Raw genomic sequence first — 23,276 nt, 5'->3', positions numbered from 1 at the left:
GAGGAATTTCAAACTTGAACAAATTAAAATATTTTCTTAAGGACATTTACTGAGACAGGGAAGGAAGTGGTTTTGAATCCAGATCTGAACAGAGGCTGACAAACTGTCCCAGTTTGCAGCAACCAGCGGGTTTTACCCCGTGCCGGATTTTCAGTGATAAAACCAGTATAGATCCAGGCAAACCAGATGGTCACTCTAGTTGCTGTCTATGGATAATTAGGCTCCTAGTGGTTATGCTATTTTGATTATTGACGTCTACTTGGATTGTGACATTGTAAATAGAAAAAGACTTAATCTAGGAATTAGCGAGGGTGAGAGGATCTGCGTTTCAGTGCAGCTCTGTTTTTCACTTACTGGGTAGATTCTTTCTGGGCCTCAGTTCTTCTTCTATAAAATAATGGACAACACAGTTCTGACTCTTAATTTCTTTAAAACCTCTAAGGGAGAGATGCTAAGGAACGGAAGAGCCACCTGCTCAAAATTTTTTCACACTTGCTGTCCCAGTCACCTCTCTGAGTCCTGGGACTTGCTGTGCCAAGGGGACTCCTATAAGGCGGCTTTACAGAGCTCAGGGCAAGAAGAGGGTAAAGAGTGTCAGTGAAGTTGTGTACAGAGTCTTCAGTTTTTCTCTAGTAGACACTTTGCCTACCTCTCTCCTCTCATCCACCACAGCTGCCCTGGGGAAGTAAGTTGGGACTTCAATTCTTCCCTCCCAGAGGTCTGTAGGAACCTCATTCATAGCTTCAAAATCCTACAGTGATTAGAGTACAAACATTTTAATGAGAAGAGGCTATTTGTGATGGAAGTGTAGAGATTTTCCTTGCACTCCACTTTGGTCCCCAAATCCATACTCCCCATCTGTGTCTCTTGGTGCTTGAAATTCCACTATCCTGGCCTCATTCTTATAGCTTTTAACTCGGGTTCCCAGCATGTATACACCCAGCTAGGAATCTTCTGAAGCTCTTGTCCAGTGTGAATGATTCAGTGTGATTAACTTATACTCCAATATTCTCATTGGGAGGTGGATAAAAAGCAAAAGAAGAGATGTTTTGTTTGGGATCCAAAAGTGGGAAGATGGTATAGAAAGAGGATCAGGGGACATCAGCCCCTAAATATCCCTCTTCATTACCAATTTATTGGTTCCCATTTATTCACTGTATATCTGACACCAGGGTCCTGAAAATGAATTTTAAGTGTTTTACTTTGTATGTTTCTCCCTAGACTATAGACATGAAAATAAAATATGAAGAAATAAACTAAATTTATAGCTGGTATGTGGCAAAGCTGAGACAAAAACTCACTTATTAGAGGTTAGGATAGATTTAACTTACTTAAGTTCATTTTACACTTAAAAATGTGTAGCTCAGAATACCTTCTTCTTAAGACAGTTTGTCTATTTAATTAATAAGAACTGGAGCTGGTAACCTCAGGGTCCTAGTCCATACCTTTATGCCCTAATGAGAAGAAACATAGACAATTATGGGAGCTTATAACTTAATGAGGAGAGAGATAACTAATCAAATAACCGAAGGGATATAAAATAATTCCTTATAATTCTAAAGTGAAAAGAGTCTTGAAGAAAATATGTGTGAGGATGTACCCCAGGGCCATTCAACTGTGAGCATAGAATTAATGAGTGATTAGAATAATTGGAAGATGACGAAGTCGTGCTGCTGATGCTGCTGGATGCTATGGTGAGAACGTTTGAATTCTATTTGAATTCTTGTTTCAAAAGCTAAGGAAAGCCATGGGAAGATTTTCAGTAGAAGGGTAACATTACTTTATTTTTATTATAAACAAATGTTTTGGCTGCTTGGTAGAGAATGCATTAGAGAGGTGCATGACCTTAAACTGAGGAATCAGCAAGGAAGGTCCTGCAGCCATCCTGGCTAAAGATGCTGAGGGGTGGATTACAGTTGAATGTGAGGCAGAGATGAAAGTCAGTGTTAAGTGTATTTTGAAAAGATAGTCACAGATTAATTACATCTGGGAGTGGGAAAGGATCAGAGATGCCTCCTAGTTTTTCTGGTTTAAGCACATGGATAGATGGTGATGCATTTTTATGAGATGAAAAATATTGGAGAGGATCAAGTATAGTGATTAACAAAAAGTTCTAGTTTGCATTTGTTATGTTTGAGATGCTGATAAACTGTTACATTTGGTAATCCAATAGGGAGTTGGATGCTTGAGTCTACAGCTAGAAGATAAGTCTGAGCTAGAGTCATAATTTGACATCATTGACGCAACATTGACACATAAGAAGGACATTACAAGTAGCAAATAGTTTTGAAGACACTATTTATGAAAGAGAACAGAGAAAGGAGCGATTACTAGAAGAATATGTGGGGGAAGTAAAGAGTGTTTTTATTGTTGTTTTTCTTTCTTTGTTTCCTAGGAGAGTAGACTCTGAAATTGATCCACAGTAAGGCAGAAGCAGATGGGGTGTCAGACATATCTGAATCTGATAAGAGTCAGCTAAATCCCTGATTCGTAAACAATGCTGTCTACTGGAATTGCCTAGAAAGTTTAAAACATACTGCTTCTTGAGTCCCACCATCAGAGATTCTGATTTGATTGGTATGAGTTTTGTCCAGGCAAAGAGTTCATTAAAGCTCCTCAAATGAATCTAACAGACAGCACAGTTTGACAATCCTTAACCCAAACAGAGCAACAAAGATGTGAAGATGCAGGAAAGAAAAACCAAGAGCAATCAGGACTGCAGGACACTGAGATTCTGGACTCTTGCTGAATAAATGAGGAACTCAAGCAACAGAGAGACTGAGGAGGTGGAATGATGCTTGAGTGCAGGCAAGAGGGGAGACACAGTTCAGAGTATAGGCAACAAATGTCATCACTTATAAAAGAAGGAATCCATTAATACGTGGAGAGTATTAGGAAAGATTCACGGAAGACAGACTGTACTTCACTTGTGGAAGAAGGTGGTGGCTAAAAACTGGTAGTGAGAAAGGGAAAAATCTTTCCGCCATTGGAGAAAGATTTTAACCTGTCTGTAAAGAGTGTAGAGACAGGAAGAATGAGGAATAATGACCCCCCCAAGCCCCAAAAAAGTCGAAGGATTTTCATGGAGAAGGATTTTGATCCCATGGTCTATCTCAGTTGGGTGATATGGTCAGGCTATAGAAGACCTGAGATGTAACCAATGACCCCTAAGCTGTTCCTTCCTGACCCTTTCATGATCTTTCATATGGAATCTAAGTATCATTTTCCCTGCCATCCAGAGGACAGTGACCACTCCTGATCTTTACATCTTCCACTACCTGATCTGACTTTACTCTGGTTGTATTTTCCCAAAAGACCCTCAGAGACCCTCATGGAAAGTTATGGGACTAATATCTTAAGCATTACCAGCTTCATACTATCAGGCTTCCCAGAGATGAAAGGCGTGGAACACTGTTTAGCAGCCCTGTCTTGCTGCTTTATACTATCTACATCCTTGCAAACATCCTAATTTTTTTATCATAAAGGAGGAGCAGAACTTGCACGCACTAGCCAGTGTACTACTTCCTATCTCTATTGTCTGGCAATGATTTGAGTGTGTCTTTTTCCACATTGCCCACGTACTGCTGCCTTGTGCTTTTATGTCCCAGAGTCTGCCATTGATGTCTCCATGATCCAGATGTTCTTCATCCACTTTTTGTCCTGGACAGAGTCTGAGATCTTGCTGGCCATGAGTTTTGATTGTTATGTGGCCATCTGTCACCCCTTTCATTATTCTACAGTGTTCACTAATATTCGTATGGCTCACATGAGCATATCCATCATCATCTGAAGCTTCTGTATGGTCTTCCCACTTCCTTTCCTTCTGAAGTGGCTGCTCTTTTGTAAATCCCATGTGCTGATTCATTTCTACCCCAGGCATGATCTGCCTGCCCTGTGGAGATGCCACTGTAGGGGAGGAGGACATTTCCTCTCCCCAAATGGGGGTTCGTCTGGCTGGAGAACGAATTAAATTCACATGAGACAGAATAGCAAGAGAAAATTAAACAAAGCTTTATGAGGAACCATGGCCTGGGGCCTTTCTTCCCGAAGGAAGAAAGGGCACCGAAGAAGTGGGGTGCACATAGTGGTTATATACCCCCAAACAGGGTGTTTCACATGTGATTGAAATGTCCCTTTTACAATAGTCATGAGGCCACTCTGTCAGCACAGAACTCGATGGAAACGACAGATAGGTCTGCTGTCCCAGTGAACGCCGCGGGGTGGCAGGTGTGTTGCCTCGGGCTGGGGGGTGGGGGTCACAGATGAGCACCGCAATCAGTTCCCAGCCTAAAGAAAGATGCTTAATCTTTAAGGAGACACCAGCGTTGGGAGGGGGAGGGAAGTCAGTTACAGGAGGTTACCAGACTAGCACAATAAAATGCAGATTTTAAGTCCTTGCCTTTGGTACTGATTGAGAGTTTTTAGAGAGAAGGTCATCTCCTTTCTTCTTCCTGGTTCAGAGAGGGAGGCAACTTTTACAGATAGAGATTTACCTTACAAATGTAAACGTGTCCTAACAAAGGGCAAGTTCCATTCCTCAGAACCTCCTTCCCTGTCCCAGTTTATCAAAAGCGATCAACCTCAAATAGTCCTGATACCAAAGAGACATATCTTGGGGTGGCCAATTCCAGGTCCCCACACCACCATCAACAGCATGTATGGACTGTTCATTGTCCTCTCTGCCTTTGCTTTAGATTCAATGCTCACTTTTGTCTCCTATCTGCTTATATTGCACTCTGTGCTGGCCATTTCCTTCCAGGAGGAAAGGCTTAAGATAGTCAACACACGTATGTCACACATCTGTCCTGTGCTCATCTTCTATCTGCCCATGCTTAGTATGTCCATGGATCCTTGATTTGGGAAGCATGCCCTTGAGTATGTGCATATATTCATGTCCCTGGTGTACCTCTTTGTGCTTCCAATGCTTAACCGAATTATGTGTTCCATTAAGACTAAGGAGATTTGTAAGGGGCTATGCAAATGTTATTGGGAAGTAAATTCTAATCAGAGTGACATGTCCTAGAAAGGCAGGTCCCTAGGAGTTTGCTGTTGTTGCTGATTTTTGGTGTACCAGGCTAGTCCATTGGAGGGTTTCAATCTCCTTCTTCACATGGATCTGTGATTGGGTACCTGCCATTTGTTGTATAGAATAGCCTGGCTATAACTCATAACTTGAAACATCAGGCTCCTCTACTGGTAATTAACCATGTCACAGATTGCCACAAATGACTTGTCTCAGACCTGACAAAGAAGAAGTTCTCCAATTAGACCCTTTTATTTTTCCCAACATATTAGTACCATCTATGATTTAAAGTAAGTCTCAAAAACAAAGGCTAATGCATACATATAAACTGTGTTATGACTGAGGATTATGTTAAGATCATAGAAATCACTCAAGATCTTTTAAAGGAATAATAGTTTCGAATATCTTTAAACTTTAAAAATTAAAGATACTCAATAACTGTTACCAACTTTACATTTCTGAAATAAGAGCATTCCTGAGTCCTATAAATGGAACTTACATGCTTGCTATGCTGATTCTGCAGTATAAATCATGTAACACCTGAAATTCAGAAGTTTAAAAGCAGGAGAAAAATTTTGTGGAAAATATCGTATGTTAGCATCCTTTGGGCATGACCAAGGTGAAGATCAATTTTCTCTAGGAAGATGGTAAGCACCTTAAATGAAAGGTTAATAGGTACTAGTGACAGATGTTGGGCAAGTTGACTTCAGTAGCATTGTCACTTTAGCCGATGACCTGCTGTAATGTGGGGTTTCATGTCCTCTAGTGAGGAACCAAGCACAGAGACTTCAGCACATGCTAGAGCAGAAGAGAGGTGGTAGAGGAAGGATATAAGGAAATTCACAGAGCATATTCCCTAGAGAGTAACAGCCATAAAGGGAGAGAAACCCTCTGCAAATTCATACAAAGCTCATACAGCACAGACCACACAGGCTTGCAACCACTTGACAGAGGGAAGCAGAATAGTGTAGTGACCTTCACCAGGCAGTGGACAGGTCATGGCATAATTCAATCTTGTTAAATGATTGGGGAAAACAGACACTGGGGCAAAAAGCTATCTTTTTTTTTTGAAAAGAAACACATTTTCCATGTTTTATTCATAATATAACTTTTATAAAATAAATCTATAGAGACCCAGTGACATGGTCACAACCTAAACATAGCAGCAGTATAGATTTCAATCTTCCCCAAACCCATCCTGAATGACAAATTAACCAACTATTATCAAAACAAAAGCAGAATAAAAACTTAGAGGCAACATCTTCAACAGTACTAGGTGACAGGGACATCTCAAGTATCCTAGAAACAGGAGGATATAGCCAAACCACTGAGGGCAACAAGATTAGAAATTGTGTGGTGAGGATCAATGTAGTAAAGATGAATAACAAATCTTAATCCAACAAGAATTTAAAACCTCCCCAAATCACACTCACTCACTCTCAATAGGAGACACTATACCCTAAGCAGACACCTGGGCAGATGACTTTGAGGTTGACTGGTGAAACTGGGAACAATCCCTACAATGTCTAAGTTCTCGTGTGCTTAAGAGGATCCAGCAGTGCTGTAGCTGCCCTAAGCATTTGAGAATCTCAGAAATATTCAGCAAAAAAGCTTTCCAAAAGGATGGAACATCAGCCTGGAGGAAACCACATAAAACAAAGATCTCTTGAGTAAGAGAGAAAAAAGTTTCTGATGATGGGGAAGAGGCTGTAGAGGAAGCAGATGCAAGGAAATGCTACAGCAGCTAAAGCAAACTCCTCAGGCCTGTAGAGGCCCAGGGCTGGAACAGAGGGAGGGAGCAAAACATCCTCTAGAAACAGACTTCCTCTGAGACTCACAAATGGCCTCAAAGAGAGGTGCTGCTTTACCTTTTGCACAACAACAGAGGGAGCCCGAGAGCCAAGAGGCTGGCAATGCTACCCTGTTATCCCCTCCCAGTCCAGAGAATCCTCCTCTGAGTCACCCTGGAAAATCACCCTTCCCTTATATGGGGAGAAACTTTGAATATAAGCTCACCCTGCGCAGTTAAGAGTAAAAGTGAAAGAAAACAATCAAGGAAAAATGTTAACCTACAGCTCTGACAGTCATACTTGCAACGAGAATCTTCCTTCTTAAAAAAAAAAATCTTTTTATATTCTAATGCTTCAGTATCTATGACGGGATATTACAAACCACATTGCTGACTTTAGCATCTTTTAGGTTTCTTTTTCTTCTTCTTCTTCTTTTTTTTTTTAAATGCATCTCTTAGTCTCAACTACACAATTGAGAAGTCACAGAATAAGGCAAGAGAACAGGAAGAATGAGTACCACTGCATCACTGAAAGTATTTCTCTCCTCATTCTGTGCAGTTTTCCCTTATTTATTCACCTATCAAACACACATGGAATGACTAATGTGAGCCCAGCTCTGTGCTAAGCACCAGGGATGCAGAGATAGATGGGGCCTGGTTCCTGATAACAAAGAGTGTGTGACATAGGGAGATGTTTCATTGCATCTGTCTAACTAGTTGAATATGGATATACTGAGCTAAGTTAAGAAAAACTAAGGGATCACTGCACAAAACGGTGCTGGAAATTTCTTTCAGCGTCAGAGAAGTACTCACTTTCCAGCTCTTAGTTGGATAAGGGCCACTCCTGTCTGGGCACACACACCTAATACAACTGGTTTATATTGACTATAGATTATAGAAACATATTTTGAAGAGGCATAAAATTCAAAGCTCTTATTTTCTTAATATAGAAAAAATAACATATTACATATATATTTATGCACATAAGTATGTCTTACTGCTGCCTTTTAAATGTTGATGAATTTCCTAATTAACAGACTTGCAAAAAAAAATCTTTTTCTTCCTGAGATAAATTGTATTTCTTCAAATTGGTAAAATATATATGTAAGTGATGCACTGACATCTAACTAAATGGTAAATTACGAGCTTGTTTATAATATTTTTCTGTAAACTTAAGGGTAAGAGAGTTCTTTAAGAAATTACATTGAGAATATATCAGGATTTCTTTAAAAATAGTGCCCAATTGTTAATTTTATACCTGAGTTGTGTCTTATACTCTACTTTCCCCTAATAACCATCCACTTGTTTTCCACATTATTTGTAAAAATCCTCTTGTAGATATTTGAATTCCAAATGTTGAGTGGTATTTCCTGTTGAATGTAACCATCATTCTCCATACCTTGCTGAATAATAGACATGAGACATATTTCCAATCTAGTGCCTGTCACCCAGTTATACAAAGTTTTGAGTATATATGTTTAGCAGGAATTTCTTTCTTTGAGTTTCAGATTTATTTTGCTTGCCTCTTCTACATTTAGTCAAAGAATTGTTCACAAATTGCTGACGCTGAGATTTTTGTGTTAAATCACACAACAGATTTTCTTTTCACAGTGTAATGTCAAATATAGAAAAAGCCACTTTGCACTCTATCAGTTCTAAGCTGTTCAACATTTACGGAAGAATTTATTTCAGTCAGAGACATTTGGCTTGACTGTTAAGACTAATGATTAAAGTTGACTGAAAGCCATTGCAGCTTATAGTCTGTCTTTCATTGTGAAAATACAGATTGTCACCTAGAAAACTTGTTCTCCTAGCTTGTAATATGGGATATTTGCCTTAAATATATAACCTCATGGTTATCAGCATTAATTCTATCCTGACACACTTCACATGAACATTGACCACGTTTCCAGCAGTAACACTCCTGCATTGCACTGCAGCCATTGAAAACGTGATGTAGCTTTCTAAAGGGGTATTGAAAAGGAATATATAGTTAGTTAACATGTCCTTGGAGACTTTGACATACATCTTCCATCTTTTTTCAGGTAGGTTTTTCTCACAAATGCTAATGAGGAAATTCCATAATCACTCAACTCTCAAACCTAACACTGTGCCTGGTATGTTGTAGGTTTCAATAAATATTCTTGCATGAATAAACAAATAAATGACTGTTGGGGTTTTTTTATAAGGAGACTAAAAGAAAGCAAAGCTTATGTGAAAAGTAGATTGCCAGTAGAATTATATTAATGCTTCCTGAAAAACTCCACATTTTTTTTAACATGATGTTGAGTACAGGAGAGTGACTATATGTCTCTGCTATGAGGAGCAGAGCTTGAGAAACACTTTAGGGAGAAATTTTCATGAACACCATGACTGGCAGTAAACAATTTAAGAACAAATTTGCCCAATAACCAGCTCCTTTTTTGCATTTATATTAGTGGAGATTAGTTTGTCATCTAAACTTTTACTAAACTCTGCCTCACATCAGTGCTTTGGATGAGTGATACATGACTCTAGAAATTTATGGACGTTTTGTCTGGGGTTATACTTTCCACTGAGGAGTGTTTTAGGCTTGTGCCAATGTCAGGAAAATGTCCAATGTTTAGGTGGTGTCAGCCGACTCCCAAGTTACAGATATACAAAGCAAACAGCCTAAAATTAAATACTCACTTAACTGATAATTTATCTCTTTTATTTATTTATTTTTTACATGTATTTGATAAACAAGTTTTCCATGGGTATTGGAAGAAAAGGAAAAGGAGACAAAAAATCCACTTAACTCATAAATATGAACACAAACCACATACACCTTCCCCTGTTCGGACAAATTCATGGGACCAAATCTTGGTTTCTGACATTCATGTTGAGCGACTACTTGCTTAGCAGTCCTCCTCTTCCTCTGCAGAGGGTAATTCCTTGGCAGTGCCTCTTGATTAATTGAGGTTAGGAAGTGGATAGTTTACAAAGTAATTACCAACTTCATAAGCTGTTTATTGTTTCTATCAAACCTGAAAGCATTTTAGTTCATGAAACATGGGTTTGTGTTTTTTCATTCCATATTACATTCTAGTTTTACTGGCTTTTCTATGATTCTCACTATAAGGCACAGAGATCAATAATCTTATGCTACGGTGACTCTTGTTCTAGTTTCTTCTCTTTCTCTCTTCATTGACCCACACCACACGGGCCCTGGAGCATGAGATATGCACCTATGACAAAGCAAGACAAAAGTGTGACTTTTATTACCCACTGATTTTGTTTTTTTATAAACTCCAAAATAGTTCCCTTGAAAGCTTAGCTGAAGCATCTTTAGTATTTTCTTTTCTTTGGTTAGAGGCAACCTTAGGGACCTAAAACAAAAGAAGTATAAGAATTTATTTTCTCCTCTTTTTCTAGGCCAAAATCCAAGTATTCTACCATTTCAATAAAGAAAAATGTAGAGTTCAAAGAAAAGCTTGAGTCTCTTAACTGTATTTACGGGCATTTTTGGAAATCTGGATTCCAACTGCTTAATCATATCCATTTAGAAATAATTCCCTCCCTCTGGCACCTGGCAATTCTCCTTGATGTTTGCTCAATAGAGCTTAGTACAGAGAGAAACGCTTGATAACTGTATGCTCTGATACTATGAGGTCTGGCCCAGTTTCCCTGGTGAGCTAGGTTAGACTTTGTAGGGAATCTCTTTTATTTTAGTCTAGATGTAAGCTCAGACTTAGTCTGAGAGCACTGAAATCAGGCCAAGGAATTTCCTATTGTACCCTACCTCTCTGGTATCAGACAAAGAATATGTAAGGTAAATCAGTCTAAGATAAGGTCTTCAAGAATTATTTTCTAGTTTCTAAATCATAGATTCTCTAGTTTGCCTATCTTTGGCCTTTTTAGAGCTGGAAATCCTAGAAGGACATAATTTCTGACATCACTTATCATATCAATGTATGGAAGAAAATGAAAAACCCAGAAGGAAAGAAAAAGAGAAATCATGCATCTAGTACAATGTCAAAAACAAGGTTCATGTTTCAGCTCTTCAACTTTGTTTTCCTTGGGAGAGGACTGAGTGGTGGGCAGGTAAAGGAAGTGAAGAAGAGTCTGCAGCTTCTTCTAGACATCATCTTTCCAGGGTCATATTTGTTCATACAGCTTTGGCAAATTTTGAGAGTACATCACATTTCAATTTGTGAAGTTAAAACTACTCATGAATGTTTGGGAATGAAAACGGTGGTGCAAGGATAGTAAAGGTAATGCTAATAGTGATGCCAATTAGACAGAGAAGCAGTATTTGCAATGATGGGGTGCAAATACTGAACAATATTGAATCTCACTTGGATCACATATTATCTATGTTACTCTGAACAATTTACGTAATTCTCTTCACCTCATAAGATTGTTATGAATATAAAATGAATTAATGCACATAAATAATTTTGAACAGAGTCTAGCACTTCTAAGGACAAAATGTATTATTATTACATTAGTAATATTTGTTACTATGAAAAAGATTTTTCTGTCTTAGATTAACTCTTCTCCTTAAAGTCCAGTCTAATTACTTCTTTATCTACAATATTTATCTTTCTCATAATGCCACTGATGTTTGTTGAATGTGCTACTCATTTGTTTTAAGTTTTGCAGCTCCATTTCCTGATCTCTTATTTTTTCCCAATACATATCTCTACCTTATTCTTGATGATGATATGATAATGATGAGGGTCAACATGATGACAGTGGTGATAATGACACTATGGATAACAGCATATGGCTACACAATAAACAACAGGTTTTAAAGCCAAATGTGAAAGTCACATTTTGATGCGGTGAAACATGCGGACAATGGCTCGGCGGATCTCCTTTGTCTTGGCGCTATACATGAGAGGGTTGAGCACAGGAGGTACAAAGAGGTAAATATTGGACATGAGGACATGTATGTAGCGTGGGACATGCTTCTGAAAGCGGTGCACCGTGGAGACCCCAATCATTGGCACATAAAATGCAAGGACAGCCAAGATATGAGACACACATGTGTTGAGAGCTTTGAGGCATTCCTCACGGGAAGTAATGGCCAAGACAGAGTGCAGAATGACCACATAGGAAAGGAAGATAAAAAGCAGGTCCATGACGAAGGTGGATACAAGAACAAAGAGTCCGTAGATGCTGTTGATAGTGATATCAGCACAGGCCAGCTTCATCATGTCTGGGTGAAGGCAGTAGGAGTGGGAAAGAACATTGGACCTGCAGATAGGCAGCCTCTTGATCAGGAAGGGAAGAGGAAAAAGAATGATGAAGCTCCGAACAGTCACAGCTAAACCCATTCCAGCAATGACTTGATTGGTGAGCACTGTGGCATAGTGCAAGGGATCACAAATGGCCACATAGTGGTCAAAGCTCATGGCCAGCAGAATACCCGACTCCATCATGGAGAAGGAATGAATGAGAAACATCTGGATTAGGCAGGCATCAAAAGCAATGTTTCGAGCATTAAGGCAGAATGTTCTGAGCACAGTGGGCAGTGTGGCCATGGACATGGCCACATCACTGAAGGACAGCATGGACAGGAAGTAGTACATGGGCTCATGGAGGCTAGGCTCCACTCGCACAGCCTGCAGGATCACTGTGTTGCCCCCCAGGGCCACGGCATACATCAGACAGAGGGGCCCTGCTAGCCAGGAGTGAGAGCTCTCCAAACCAGGGATACCAGTCAGGAGGAAGGAAGCAGGGTGAGTGACATTGAACAATCCCATGACAGGAGGAAGCTAGGGCACTTTTGAGGGGCAGACCTGAACTGCAGACTTCTGAGAGTTGTACTTACTGCAGGACCACAAACCAGGAAGTAAGACACATAGCAGATGTGTCTCACAGTTAGAAACTGATGCATTCATGAAGTCACTGGTTTGGGGAAAATACAGACAAACTTCTCTTCTTCATATTTTATGATCAACAGGCCCTGGGCTGGGCTAATATTTCCCACTGTTTTATGAAAGAAGGAAGAAATTGGGAAACGCTTCAAAAATACAATTAGCTACAAAGAAAATGTCTAACCTATATTGTCTACACTTTCAATGTGTTTTAGAAGCTTCATTGAATATAAATATGTTAACTACAATTCATAGATAGTTATTATAAAAGGACACCAGGAATTTGAATTATCAATAGCTCTTGGAAGTACTTAAATATTTCCTGAAAATGTTGCTGAATTCTGATGTGTCACTGATTAATGGCAGCATTCCCGAGAGGTAGTTTGAGTTATGATGTGTGCTTGGTCAGGGAGGGGAAGGGGTGATGGGATGTGAGGAAGTTGATTGTGGACATCAGCCTTTCATTGGCAGAGTTGCTGCAAAAAAGCAACAAAGAAACCATCTGTTTGTGCAAAGACACAAACCTGTTCCTGTTTTTGGAAAAATTGTGAATTCTCCCCTAACTATTCTCTAGGTACACTAATATTCAGCCTTGGGACAGCATTGTTCCAAATACAGACTTTCACCCTCACACAATCATATGTACTCTCAGAATATCCATTATTCACTTAGACACATTCATGTATCTTTACATTAGCCTCATACTGTATGCCAGTCGTGCTCATAAGAAGCCTCACCCACACCTCTTTCTCTCTCTCACAATCTCACTCTTATTATGCAAATATACTTGACACTCCCTCTTGACCTTGATACTCTTTAACATGCACGTGTCCTGTCATGCTCATAATTTCTGTCTACTTGGACAAATATGCAGCATTATATATGCATAACATTCACCTGTACGTGTAGACTTGTATACACACACAACACACTCCTACTTTCCCATGGTCATTAACCCGTTCACCCACACAGGCACTATTTTTCCTTGAGGTATGGCATTTACCTACAGTTTCTTATATTAGCACTTAACATATTACTTACTCAATTCCTAGAGACTAAACTGCAAACACTTTTCCATGAGAGTGATTATATTTTTTGATTTCCTATCATCCTGATGTTTTGGAAATCCTTTCACATTCATTCCCTCGTAGTGAATGAAGACAGAGAAGGCTAGCGGGATTTTCACCTGGCAGACATGTTTCAGGCTTATAAGGCACCCTCCCTGGGAGAAGAACTCCAAAAATACATATGACTATTTTCCCTCTCTTCCTTCTCTCCAACATCTTACAAAGCCAGGTCAGAACATAATCTCAGAGTCCTTTCTGATGGGAATGGAGGAGGAAGGGAACCTGAGAACCATAGGTGTCTGAAGCCCACAGATATGCTGGAATGGTATGTAACACAGCATTATCACTCTGGAAACTTTCCTGGATTTTCTCGGGCTGTATGCAACTCAGATTTTCCTGTGGTTCTCAGAAAGGCCGGGGCACTTCTCGGTGATTGATGGCATTCCTTCTGGTCTTCAAGCTCAGTCCATGCTTGCCTGTCTCCCCTCCAGAAATGTGATCCTTGGGATACAAGACTGAACAACCTTGCTTGTCTCTTATTTCCCCCACCTGACTACAATTCCCATTTTTCACACAGACTCTTATACGAGATAACCAGCAAAACCAGAAGAGAATGAGCCAATATAAAGGGGACAGAAAGAGAAGAGAGAAGAAACAGGTGTCAATGAAAGCAGGATTTCTTGCAGGGCAGGGCCAAAGCCATTCTGGATATGGAGAATCAAGCTTTAGTATTTGTGGGGAAAGGGCTGCCTGACAGTCCCAGGATCACATTCTTTATGCAACCCAGTGGCCGCTGACTGTGAGGGTTGGTCTTGGATGCATGTGAAGAAAAGAATAACTTGAGAAAACCAATACTTATTGAGCACATGCTATGTGCTGGATATTCTGCAAGGAACTGTACACCATTTAATCCTTGGCAGATGTGGAAATTGAGTCCCACAGAGGGAGGTTGCCTCATAGTACATGGCAAGTAAGTAGTAAAGCCTCAATTTAAAAAAGAGCTGTAGGACTCTCTAGTATCTGACTGAGGTCTGTGAGGCATCACTAAGGTGTTAGGAATTTGAAAGGAAAACAGAGGTACACATTTCTGGACAAAGATTTCTCAAGTATGCTTGAACAAAGGGAGTGGCTAAAGGCGGATTCATGTGGAGAAAATGATGCATAAAGTACCTGTTTCAATGCTGGACTCAATTTCTCCTGGTCCTGGAACCCAGAACCTTTCCTTTAGCTGAAGTCATATGGGAACCAAGGTCATTTAGGGCAATGGGTCCTGGTCTAGGGGTCAGTAGTCTTGTCATTCAACCCTGGTCCTGCCATGCCCTGGCCATGTGAGCTTTAGAAAATCTATTTCTCTTTCTAGACCTTGGTGTCATCTTCTTTATAACTGTTTTTAAGCATATTTTCAAAGATCCCTTATGGCTCTGAAGTTCTTTTAGTTTTTAATTTCTGGTCAAAGAAAGAATGCCTATGAAGATGTGCAGTGGTACTGAAAGAAGGCAAAAATAAGGTATAGATGGGGTTGGACGGATGTACAGAAAGGCCCATCTAATGACCATAGTTTTTACTTTACCTCATAAATGGTAAAAGATTAGAAATGCTTAGCTATTGACAGTTCATCTAAAGTTTACAACCAGCTGATTCCTCCTACTCTTCTAATCTCCTGGGCACTTTTACATACTGTATCTCAGGTTTCATAAGATGAGAACAAAGTTAGACCATGTGTGCTGGCTGAGCTGTTAGTCTGAGTCATGGAATAGGCGTGATCACTTTGTTCCTGAATTTCTGAACGTTTCCTGTTCTCTGAGTCCTGCTTTCCTCCCTGAACTTGCAACAATGTTAATGAATCATGGACACATTGATCCCTTGGAAATTACTCTGGAAAGTGAGCTATCTAGAGAATTAGTGAATTACACAGAGTTATGCAATCAGTTATTGGCAGTGCCAGAAGAAGAACCCCAAGTCCAGGGACTTTTCCATCTACTCTGCTCACTCTACTAAGATGCTGCTGTCTGATATCCACCACCCAGGCTCTCCTTCTTCACCTTACTCTACCCCTTTCTCAGTTACTGTCACTTAAAACAGTCTTCAGGAGAGTTGACTAGCCCACCTCAGCAGGGTTTCACAACTCACCAGAAGGCAGACAGATGAGAGACGCCGACACCCACAGAACAGCATGTCCTCTCAATCTGCTAAAGTGAATTCATGCTGCCATTTTTATATCTCACTCTAAGCCCCAGAAGAGAGAGGAGTGATGCTGACTTTGTGTTTTAAAATGTATGGGGAAGGTTTAAGTCTCTTGAGGTCATTAATGACTCCTGAGGATAAAGCATCTGCTCTTTCAGCAGAAAATAACTCAGCAATATGCCAGACTAATTCTTTACCGAAGGCAAGACACCATCTGGTGATGGATGGGCAGACGTATAAGAGAGCAGCTCATTATCTTTTAAAAGATCACTGGATTATGTAATATGTTAACCAAGCCCAGCAAATAAAGTATAATTAGAAAACAACTATTTTTATTTTTATTATTCCTTTGAATGTATGGAAAGTGGCTAGTTCTTTCTTTACTCATGGATGAAAACTCAGTTCCCTAAGATTTCCGGTCACATTTAGATAACAAAACACCCTCTGGCGAGTAATTAGAATGCCCAACCTCATGTAACATTCAAACTTTCCAGTGTTCAGTGTTACAGCCTTTCCTCTTTTCTCATTCCTCACTTGCTAACCATGGTTTCAGTTTCCTCCTCCATGAAAGAGAGAGAAGGCGAAGTGGAAGATTCTTAACTCATTAGTTGTTTAGTTAGCTACTATCATGTTACTAAATGTGTTAAATTTTTAAAACTGACTCTTTCTTTCATTGAGTGTTTTCATAGACTATTCAAAGAAACTTATCCCCGTATTCTTCTTCTTCTCCATTTGATTTAAACTGTCCTACTCAATATGGTTGTTTATGATCCCATCTGCAGTCAAAATCTCATTTCTAGAACCATACATTCTTCTGGACAAGATCTAAGATAACACATGCCGGCTCCTCTATGTAGCCCATTTAGGAAATGGTCATCCTTCCTCTATTGAAACAAATGTACTACTTTAAAATAGCAATAGTCTTTCATTCAATTCTTCTACCAGAACAGCAAAGTAAATTTCATATCTCCATTTAGATTTCCAAGGATAAGTAAGGAACCCATCTGCTGTCTCTCTCTTTGCCCAGATTTCATGGGACATATGTCTCCTCTCTTTTGACTCAAGGTAAACCGAGATGTACCTCCTAACTCTTTCTCTTGGGTAGGGGATGTGGTTTGGGAGACTTAGCTCTTTCCAATGGATCTCTTTAGAAAGGTTTATTTAAATCCTCTAGCTCATAACTTTTATGCCTTTAATTAGGACAGAATTTCTCAACCTCAGCACTGTTAACATTTTGGGCTGGGTAATTTTTTTTTTTTAAGATTTTATTTTTTCCTTTTTCTCCCCAAAGCCCTGTGGTACATAGTTGTACACTCTTCATGTGGGTCCTTCTAGTGTGGCATGTGGGATGCCGCCTCAGCATGGTCTGATGAGCAATGCCATGTCCGTGCCCAGGATTCGAACCAATGAAACACTGGGCTGCCTGCAGCGGGGGACGTGAACTTAACCACTCAACCACGGGGCCAGCCCCTGGGTAATTCTTTATTGTAGTATGATGTCCTGCGCATCATAGGATATCTAGTAGCATCTCTGGTCTTTACCCAATAGATGCTCCACCTCAGTTATGACAACCAAAAATGCCTGCAGACATTGCCTAATGTCCCCAAGGGGGCAAAAGCACCACTGGTTGAGAACCACTGAATTCAGAGAAGGTGTTTAACAGTCAGCTAACCGGTTCTCTAAAAACTAATTCGAAATTTCCCCATGGTTGTCCATTCAGAATATAGTATTCATTGTCTTCATGTACTAGCCATTTTGAGATATGAAGAATCCATTTTAAAATTCTGTTCCAGCACATCCAGAACTCCTAGCAGATTGAAATTTCTCCTCTCAAAATGCCATTTTCTGAGCTGTAGTATGCGATTTTGGATTTGTATGTTTTCTGTCATCAAACCATTCCCTCTGCAAGGATTGCAACTGTTGAGTATATACAAGACAATTTGCTGCTTCTCTTTCCAGTCCTCTCTCTTCACTCCAAGCCTTACAATATTTGTACCTGTCTTACTGAACTTCTTGCAGATTCTCAAACAAATACTCCATTTCATACCTTTGTGCTTCTGTGATTTTGGCCACAGTATTTCCTCTGCAGGGAATTCTGCCACCTAAAACTCTTCCTGGTGAGTCCTACAGCTCTAATGCTCATTACAAGTTTTACCTGCCATGCAATTCTCTTCCTAATCTCTTGAGCTTTTTTGTGATACCCTGGGTTCTTGACATTTCTCCCTTACAGAGTTTATCAAATACTATTGAAATGTTCTACAACCTCAAATAAATTATAAATACTGTTTGGCCTAGGATGGAGAAGTTTAAGACAAAAAATTTCCAAATCTGATTTCATGTTGGTTTTCTACAAAAGAAAGCAATATGTGTCCTCCCTTGTATGCTCCCCAACACCTTCAGATAGGGCTGCCAGAGACTGCTTCAGCTGTGAAAGACACATGATGATCACACAATAGGGTCTGAGAGCTTGCCTCTGTTCTGTCCCACACAGATCCACAGCCATGGTATTCTCAGTGTCACAGAAGAAGAGACACCCTGACAGCCTGGAACATCAGGGCGGGGGGCAGAAGGAGAGTTGAAAGGGCCTTTAATCCCAATTCTACAGATGCTGGAATTCTCCCTCCAGCATTCCAAACAAGGGTTGTTCAGTCTTTACTTGAACATCTCCACTGACCAGAGAGATATTATCTTGTTTGCAGCTTTAACTCTTAGAAAAATCTTCCTTATCTGAGCCCCAAACTGTCTCCATGTTCTCTCCACCTATCACTCTCCACCTCTTACAACCATCCCCACCAATCTCTTCTACAGTCTCCTCTTCTTGAAACAAAGCATCACCGCTTCCTTCAATGCTCTTTATATGAATTGACACCCTTGCCTTTGGGTGAGTCCCAGTTGGATTAACTCTGATCCAGAGTATGTAACCTGAAACTGAATGTACTTCAGTTATGGTCCTGAACAACATGTTCATGCTTTCTTTAATTCATGAATTCTTGATCACGTCTGTGTGTTAGAATCATGAAATTCTGGGGAGGCAAGGATGACCTAGAAACAAGCCTCATCCTAAAAGAACCCAAACTATGACAGAGAGAATAGAGGTATAAATCTAATTCTAATAAAATGGGAAAAGTCTATATAAAATATTGTAAAGTCATAGATCAAAAAGTTATTATTTCTGCTTAAATAGTGCTAGAAAAATCTGCAGATAAAATGAAAGTTTTAAGTATGAATAATAGTAGGGGTTCAAAAAGCTAACAAGGAGGAGAAAGACAATGCAAGCTGGAAAAAAAAAGAAAGCATAGAATTATAAATGGACATTTCAGAATATATTATCTTCTGAATAAAATACCACTTTTAACAAAGTATAAAACCAATTAATTTGTTGTAAGCTGCATATCACATTGTGGACTCATATTAGATTTACTATCCTTATGATACCCTGAAATGAGGATGTGTGGTAAGGAAATTAAAAATCAGGTACTTTGAATATCTAAAGGAATTTAGCATAGGTAATCTGAAGAAGGGAAAATTACAGGATATTATGATTGAAACTTTCAGACACTATTTATCCATTCAATATTTATTTATCTTCTTAAAGTACTTATTAAGCATCTGCTGTGTGCTTTACTCTGTGGTAATATTGGGTATCTAGAGATCAAAACTGAAAAAAAAAATAAGCAGTCAATACCATGCTTACTTTGATGGAGTTTACAATCTAGTAGGGGATACAAGCAATAAACAAATAGCTACATGAGTGAATATATGTTTACAAATTAAAATGTATTTTGCCAGAAAATAACAGATACCATGAAGAACAATGTTCAGGTGAAACCTGAAGAAGATTCCTTCGTTATTATTTCCTGTCAAAGGTGAGGTTTTACTAGCGGCAGGTAGTCTCAGGTGAGGCAAGTCAAGGCCTCAAAATGCTCCTACCAGCCCTTCTCTTCCTTTTGCTGCACCTCTAGAGAAGTGATATGCAATGTTAGCCCCAAACCTAGGCTACATCTGTCGCACCACCTTGGAGTATTGTGAGCAAACGCAAGTTTATTTAAAGGAACTCCAGGATGCTGAGGAATGTAGTAGATGATGAAACAGAAGGGGATGTTTAAGTTCTAGGTTAGGATCGGGTTAGGAAGTTTGTCTGAAAAAAACTAAGGGAGGCTTGGGGAGCTCTTGCATATTACTTTTTTGTCTAAAACTCTGTTGCTGTAAAGTGACTGGAATGTCACAAAATGGGTCTGGAGAGGTTCTCAATATTGGGTTCACCTGGGGGCTTTAAAACGTATTGATAATTTGTACCACATCCAGAGATTCTAATTTAATTGGTAGGAGGTGTTACCTGGGCACTGAGACTTTTAAGTTCCCCAGGTGATTCTATTGTGTAGCCAAGGTTGAGAACCACTGATCTACAAGGCAGAACCAGGGGACTCGGATGGGTAAAAGGCACAAACAAGTGCATTTCACCCGCCAGGGGAGTTGTTAATCTTGATGGAAACACAGGGATAGAATGCATGGAATTTCAGCAGGGCTGGTGCATGAAAAGAGGACTTGAGGCTGAAAAGAGTAAGAGGATGCAGGCTCTGGGGCCATCCTCTGTATTACATTGTACGAATCCGTTGTTTATAGCTCTTTGTATTCCCTTAGCTGTGTATTTTCCTAACTGCCCATCCATTCCAGTGAAGTGTTCCCATTGAAATCTTTAGGTATATCGATCATTTTACATCAACACGGGGTAACTGGAGGATAAAGAATTGAAAAAGAATTGGGGTAACATATATCCAAGACAGTTGAGTGAATAAATGAACAGATGATTAGAGATATTTCAGCTTTTACACCAATTGTGATAGTTTCTACCCTCTTCACAGTTTCTTTTAAATTTAGTTGGCAAATTTAATTTATAATATTTCTTTATGTGATGTTACATTATATTGTATTATATATTATTCTCATCTTCTGATTTAGGGTTAACTATTTCTCTCCGATCTCTTAGCGACTAATGGAGTGCTTATCTCTATGTAGTTGATATCTCCATGGATTCTAGATCAAGTCTGCTATTTTGAAACCACTACATCTTTACTTAATAACCTTTCTGAACTCTCTTTCTAAACTCAGAGGTCACTTGTGTATTAGCATAATTTTCACCTGGAATGTCAATATCCTTCAATACCCTATTCATATTTCCTTCTCTTTCAACTTTCTAAAACTGCTGTCTCACTTTCATTCAAAACATTTGTTTCCCTGGAGTGGAGTGGTGACACATGGAGATTACCGTTTTCACAGGTATCCATGTTTGCTCAGACCCTCATTGACAAAGCTAAAAGTCAATTCATTCTTATGACTCCATCCTAGACCAGACTGGGGTTTACTCTTTTTTCCATAATGAAATGGAAACATCACTACAAGGAGAGTCTGTGGATCTAAGCTATAACCTAGGCTCTGCAGAAATTGATTCTTAGGCTTTTGGTACATTACCCACTCTTCCTCTCTGGGTCTTAGTTTCCCCTAAGGGTAAAATAGTTTATATTTATTCAGTGTTTCATATCCCGTGTAATATCTTGTTTACATTTTCTACAACCATATGAGGCAGATGTACTTTTATCCATAATTTACAAAGGGACACACTGAGGCTTGGAAAGCTTAAGTCACCTGCTCAAGGTCACACCGAGAGTAAACTATCAACTGTGCTTCAAACTGTCTGCCAGAATCCATTTGCAGAGCTCTAAAACACTGAACATATGGTGTTAATTTTCCCAGTTGTTTCTTACATCCAACTAAGAAAATAGTATTATTATTACTTCCACTTTAGAAGTTGATAAACAACAACTTTGGATCAGAGTATAAATAAGTTGCCCATATCACACATCTAATAATGGGCTGACTATGGATTTTGACCCAGTTCTAATTTATTCCAGTGTTACTGCTTTTAATTTTTAAGCTATGCTGTCTCTCATAAGATTAGTCAGTCTCAAATATCTCTTTTACATGTAAATTTTAGGATTTTGGCTGTCAGGGAACAGGAGGTGAGAAAAGAACGTCTGTTACATTTTTACTCAGAATGATGTAAATGACTCCAATTTCCGCATCTCCTTCCATCTCCCTCCTTCAGCCTTTGAGGTAGGCTGCTAAAGCAGAAGACCCTGTAGGTGAGAGCTAACTTTGGTTTTTTCAAACGGCAGGTGAAGACTGAGCTCTGCTGTTGGTGACGTGGGGGCTAAGAGTAATGAAAGTTGGGACCTCTTATCCGTCTTCCTGACTGGCATCCGGGGATTGGAAGCCCAATGTGGCTGGCTGTCCATCCCCTTATTCACTCTGTACATTGTGGCTATTTTGGGTAACAGTCTAATCATGGCAACAGTGCCTGTGAACCCTTCCTTACATGAACCCATGTACCTGTTCCTCTCCATGTTGGCTGTCACTGAGGAAGTGTTTCTGTGTCTACACTGCCCAGTGTCATGGGCATTTTTTGATTTGATGCCCACCAGATTGGCTTTGATTGCTCCCTGCCCTAAATGTTCTTCATTCACACCTTTTCTTACATGGAGTCAGAGGTCCTGCTGGCCATGAGTTATAATTGCTTTGTTGCCATCTACAATCCACTGCACTAGACAGCCATCCTGACCCCATCCTGTATCATCTCCACGGGTCTGGACATTTCACTGAACAGTTTGACTCTCATGGCTTGCCTTTCAATCATTTTGTGGCAATTACCCTACTGCCACACTAATGTTTCTCCCACTCCTGCTGCCTCCACTCAGATCTGATCCAGCTGCCTTTTGCTGATACTAAGCTCAATAGAATCCCGGGCTTGGCCAGTGTCCTGGTCACTGTTGGACTGGACTCACTGCTCATCGTGGTCTCTTATATGCTGATTCTTTACACAGCGCTGGACATTGCTTCTAGGGAGGGATGGAGGAGGGTTCTGAATACATGCGTGTAATGCATCTGTGCAGTGCTTGTGTACTATGTGCCTATGATTGGTGTGTGTGTGATATATTGTGCTGCCAAGCATGCCTCACCTCTGGTTCACATGCTCAAGTGTAGCATCTACCTCTTTGTGCCTCCTGTGCTCAACTCTAAGACCAAGCCAATCCAACAGGGAATTGCCACCTTGTTTTCCTGTGAGAGACAATTTCCCTGAATCACTCCAAGGAGGCAGGGGTTTTGAGTCAGTCCATAAACTCTGATGGTGTTTCTGCTGTGGGCAAAGCTCTACACCAGGCATTTTTTTTTTTTTTATTAAGATTATGATAGTTTACAACCTTGTGAAATTTCAGTTGTACATTATTGTTAGTCATGTTGTGGGTACACAACTTCACCCTTTGTGTCCTCCCTCTACGCACCACCACCCCCCGACCCCGGCCTTTCCCTGG

At 39.9% G+C, this 23,276-nt stretch overlaps 1 protein-coding gene and 2 pseudogenes across 1 annotated transcript; 2 read left to right on the top strand and 1 right to left on the bottom strand.

Annotated features, from left to right (window-relative positions):
* The first annotated feature begins 3,331 nt into the window (after nucleotides 1-3,331).
* LOC103554294 (olfactory receptor 51I2-like) lies at nucleotides 3,332-5,004 on the top strand (annotated as a pseudogene).
* A 6,601-nt stretch (nucleotides 5,005-11,605) lies between these two features.
* On the bottom strand, nucleotides 11,606-12,544 carry LOC103553419 (olfactory receptor 51I2-like). The gene has a single exon (XM_008523991.2). The coding sequence runs from the start codon at nucleotides 12,542-12,544 to the stop codon at nucleotides 11,606-11,608; it is 939 nt and encodes a 312-aa protein (XP_008522213.1).
* A 7,169-nt stretch (nucleotides 12,545-19,713) lies between these two features.
* Nucleotides 19,714-23,044, top strand: LOC139084263 (olfactory receptor 51G1-like; annotated as a pseudogene).
* Nucleotides 23,045-23,276: the final 232 nt, after the last annotated feature.

Source organism: Equus przewalskii, chromosome 6, assembly GCF_037783145.1.
Source record: "Equus przewalskii isolate Varuska chromosome 6, EquPr2, whole genome shotgun sequence".
Classification (NCBI taxonomy): Eukaryota; Metazoa; Chordata; class Mammalia; order Perissodactyla; family Equidae; genus Equus; species Equus przewalskii.
Note: the sequence above shows the minus strand (reverse complement) of the source record. Positions and strands in the feature narration are given on the sequence as shown.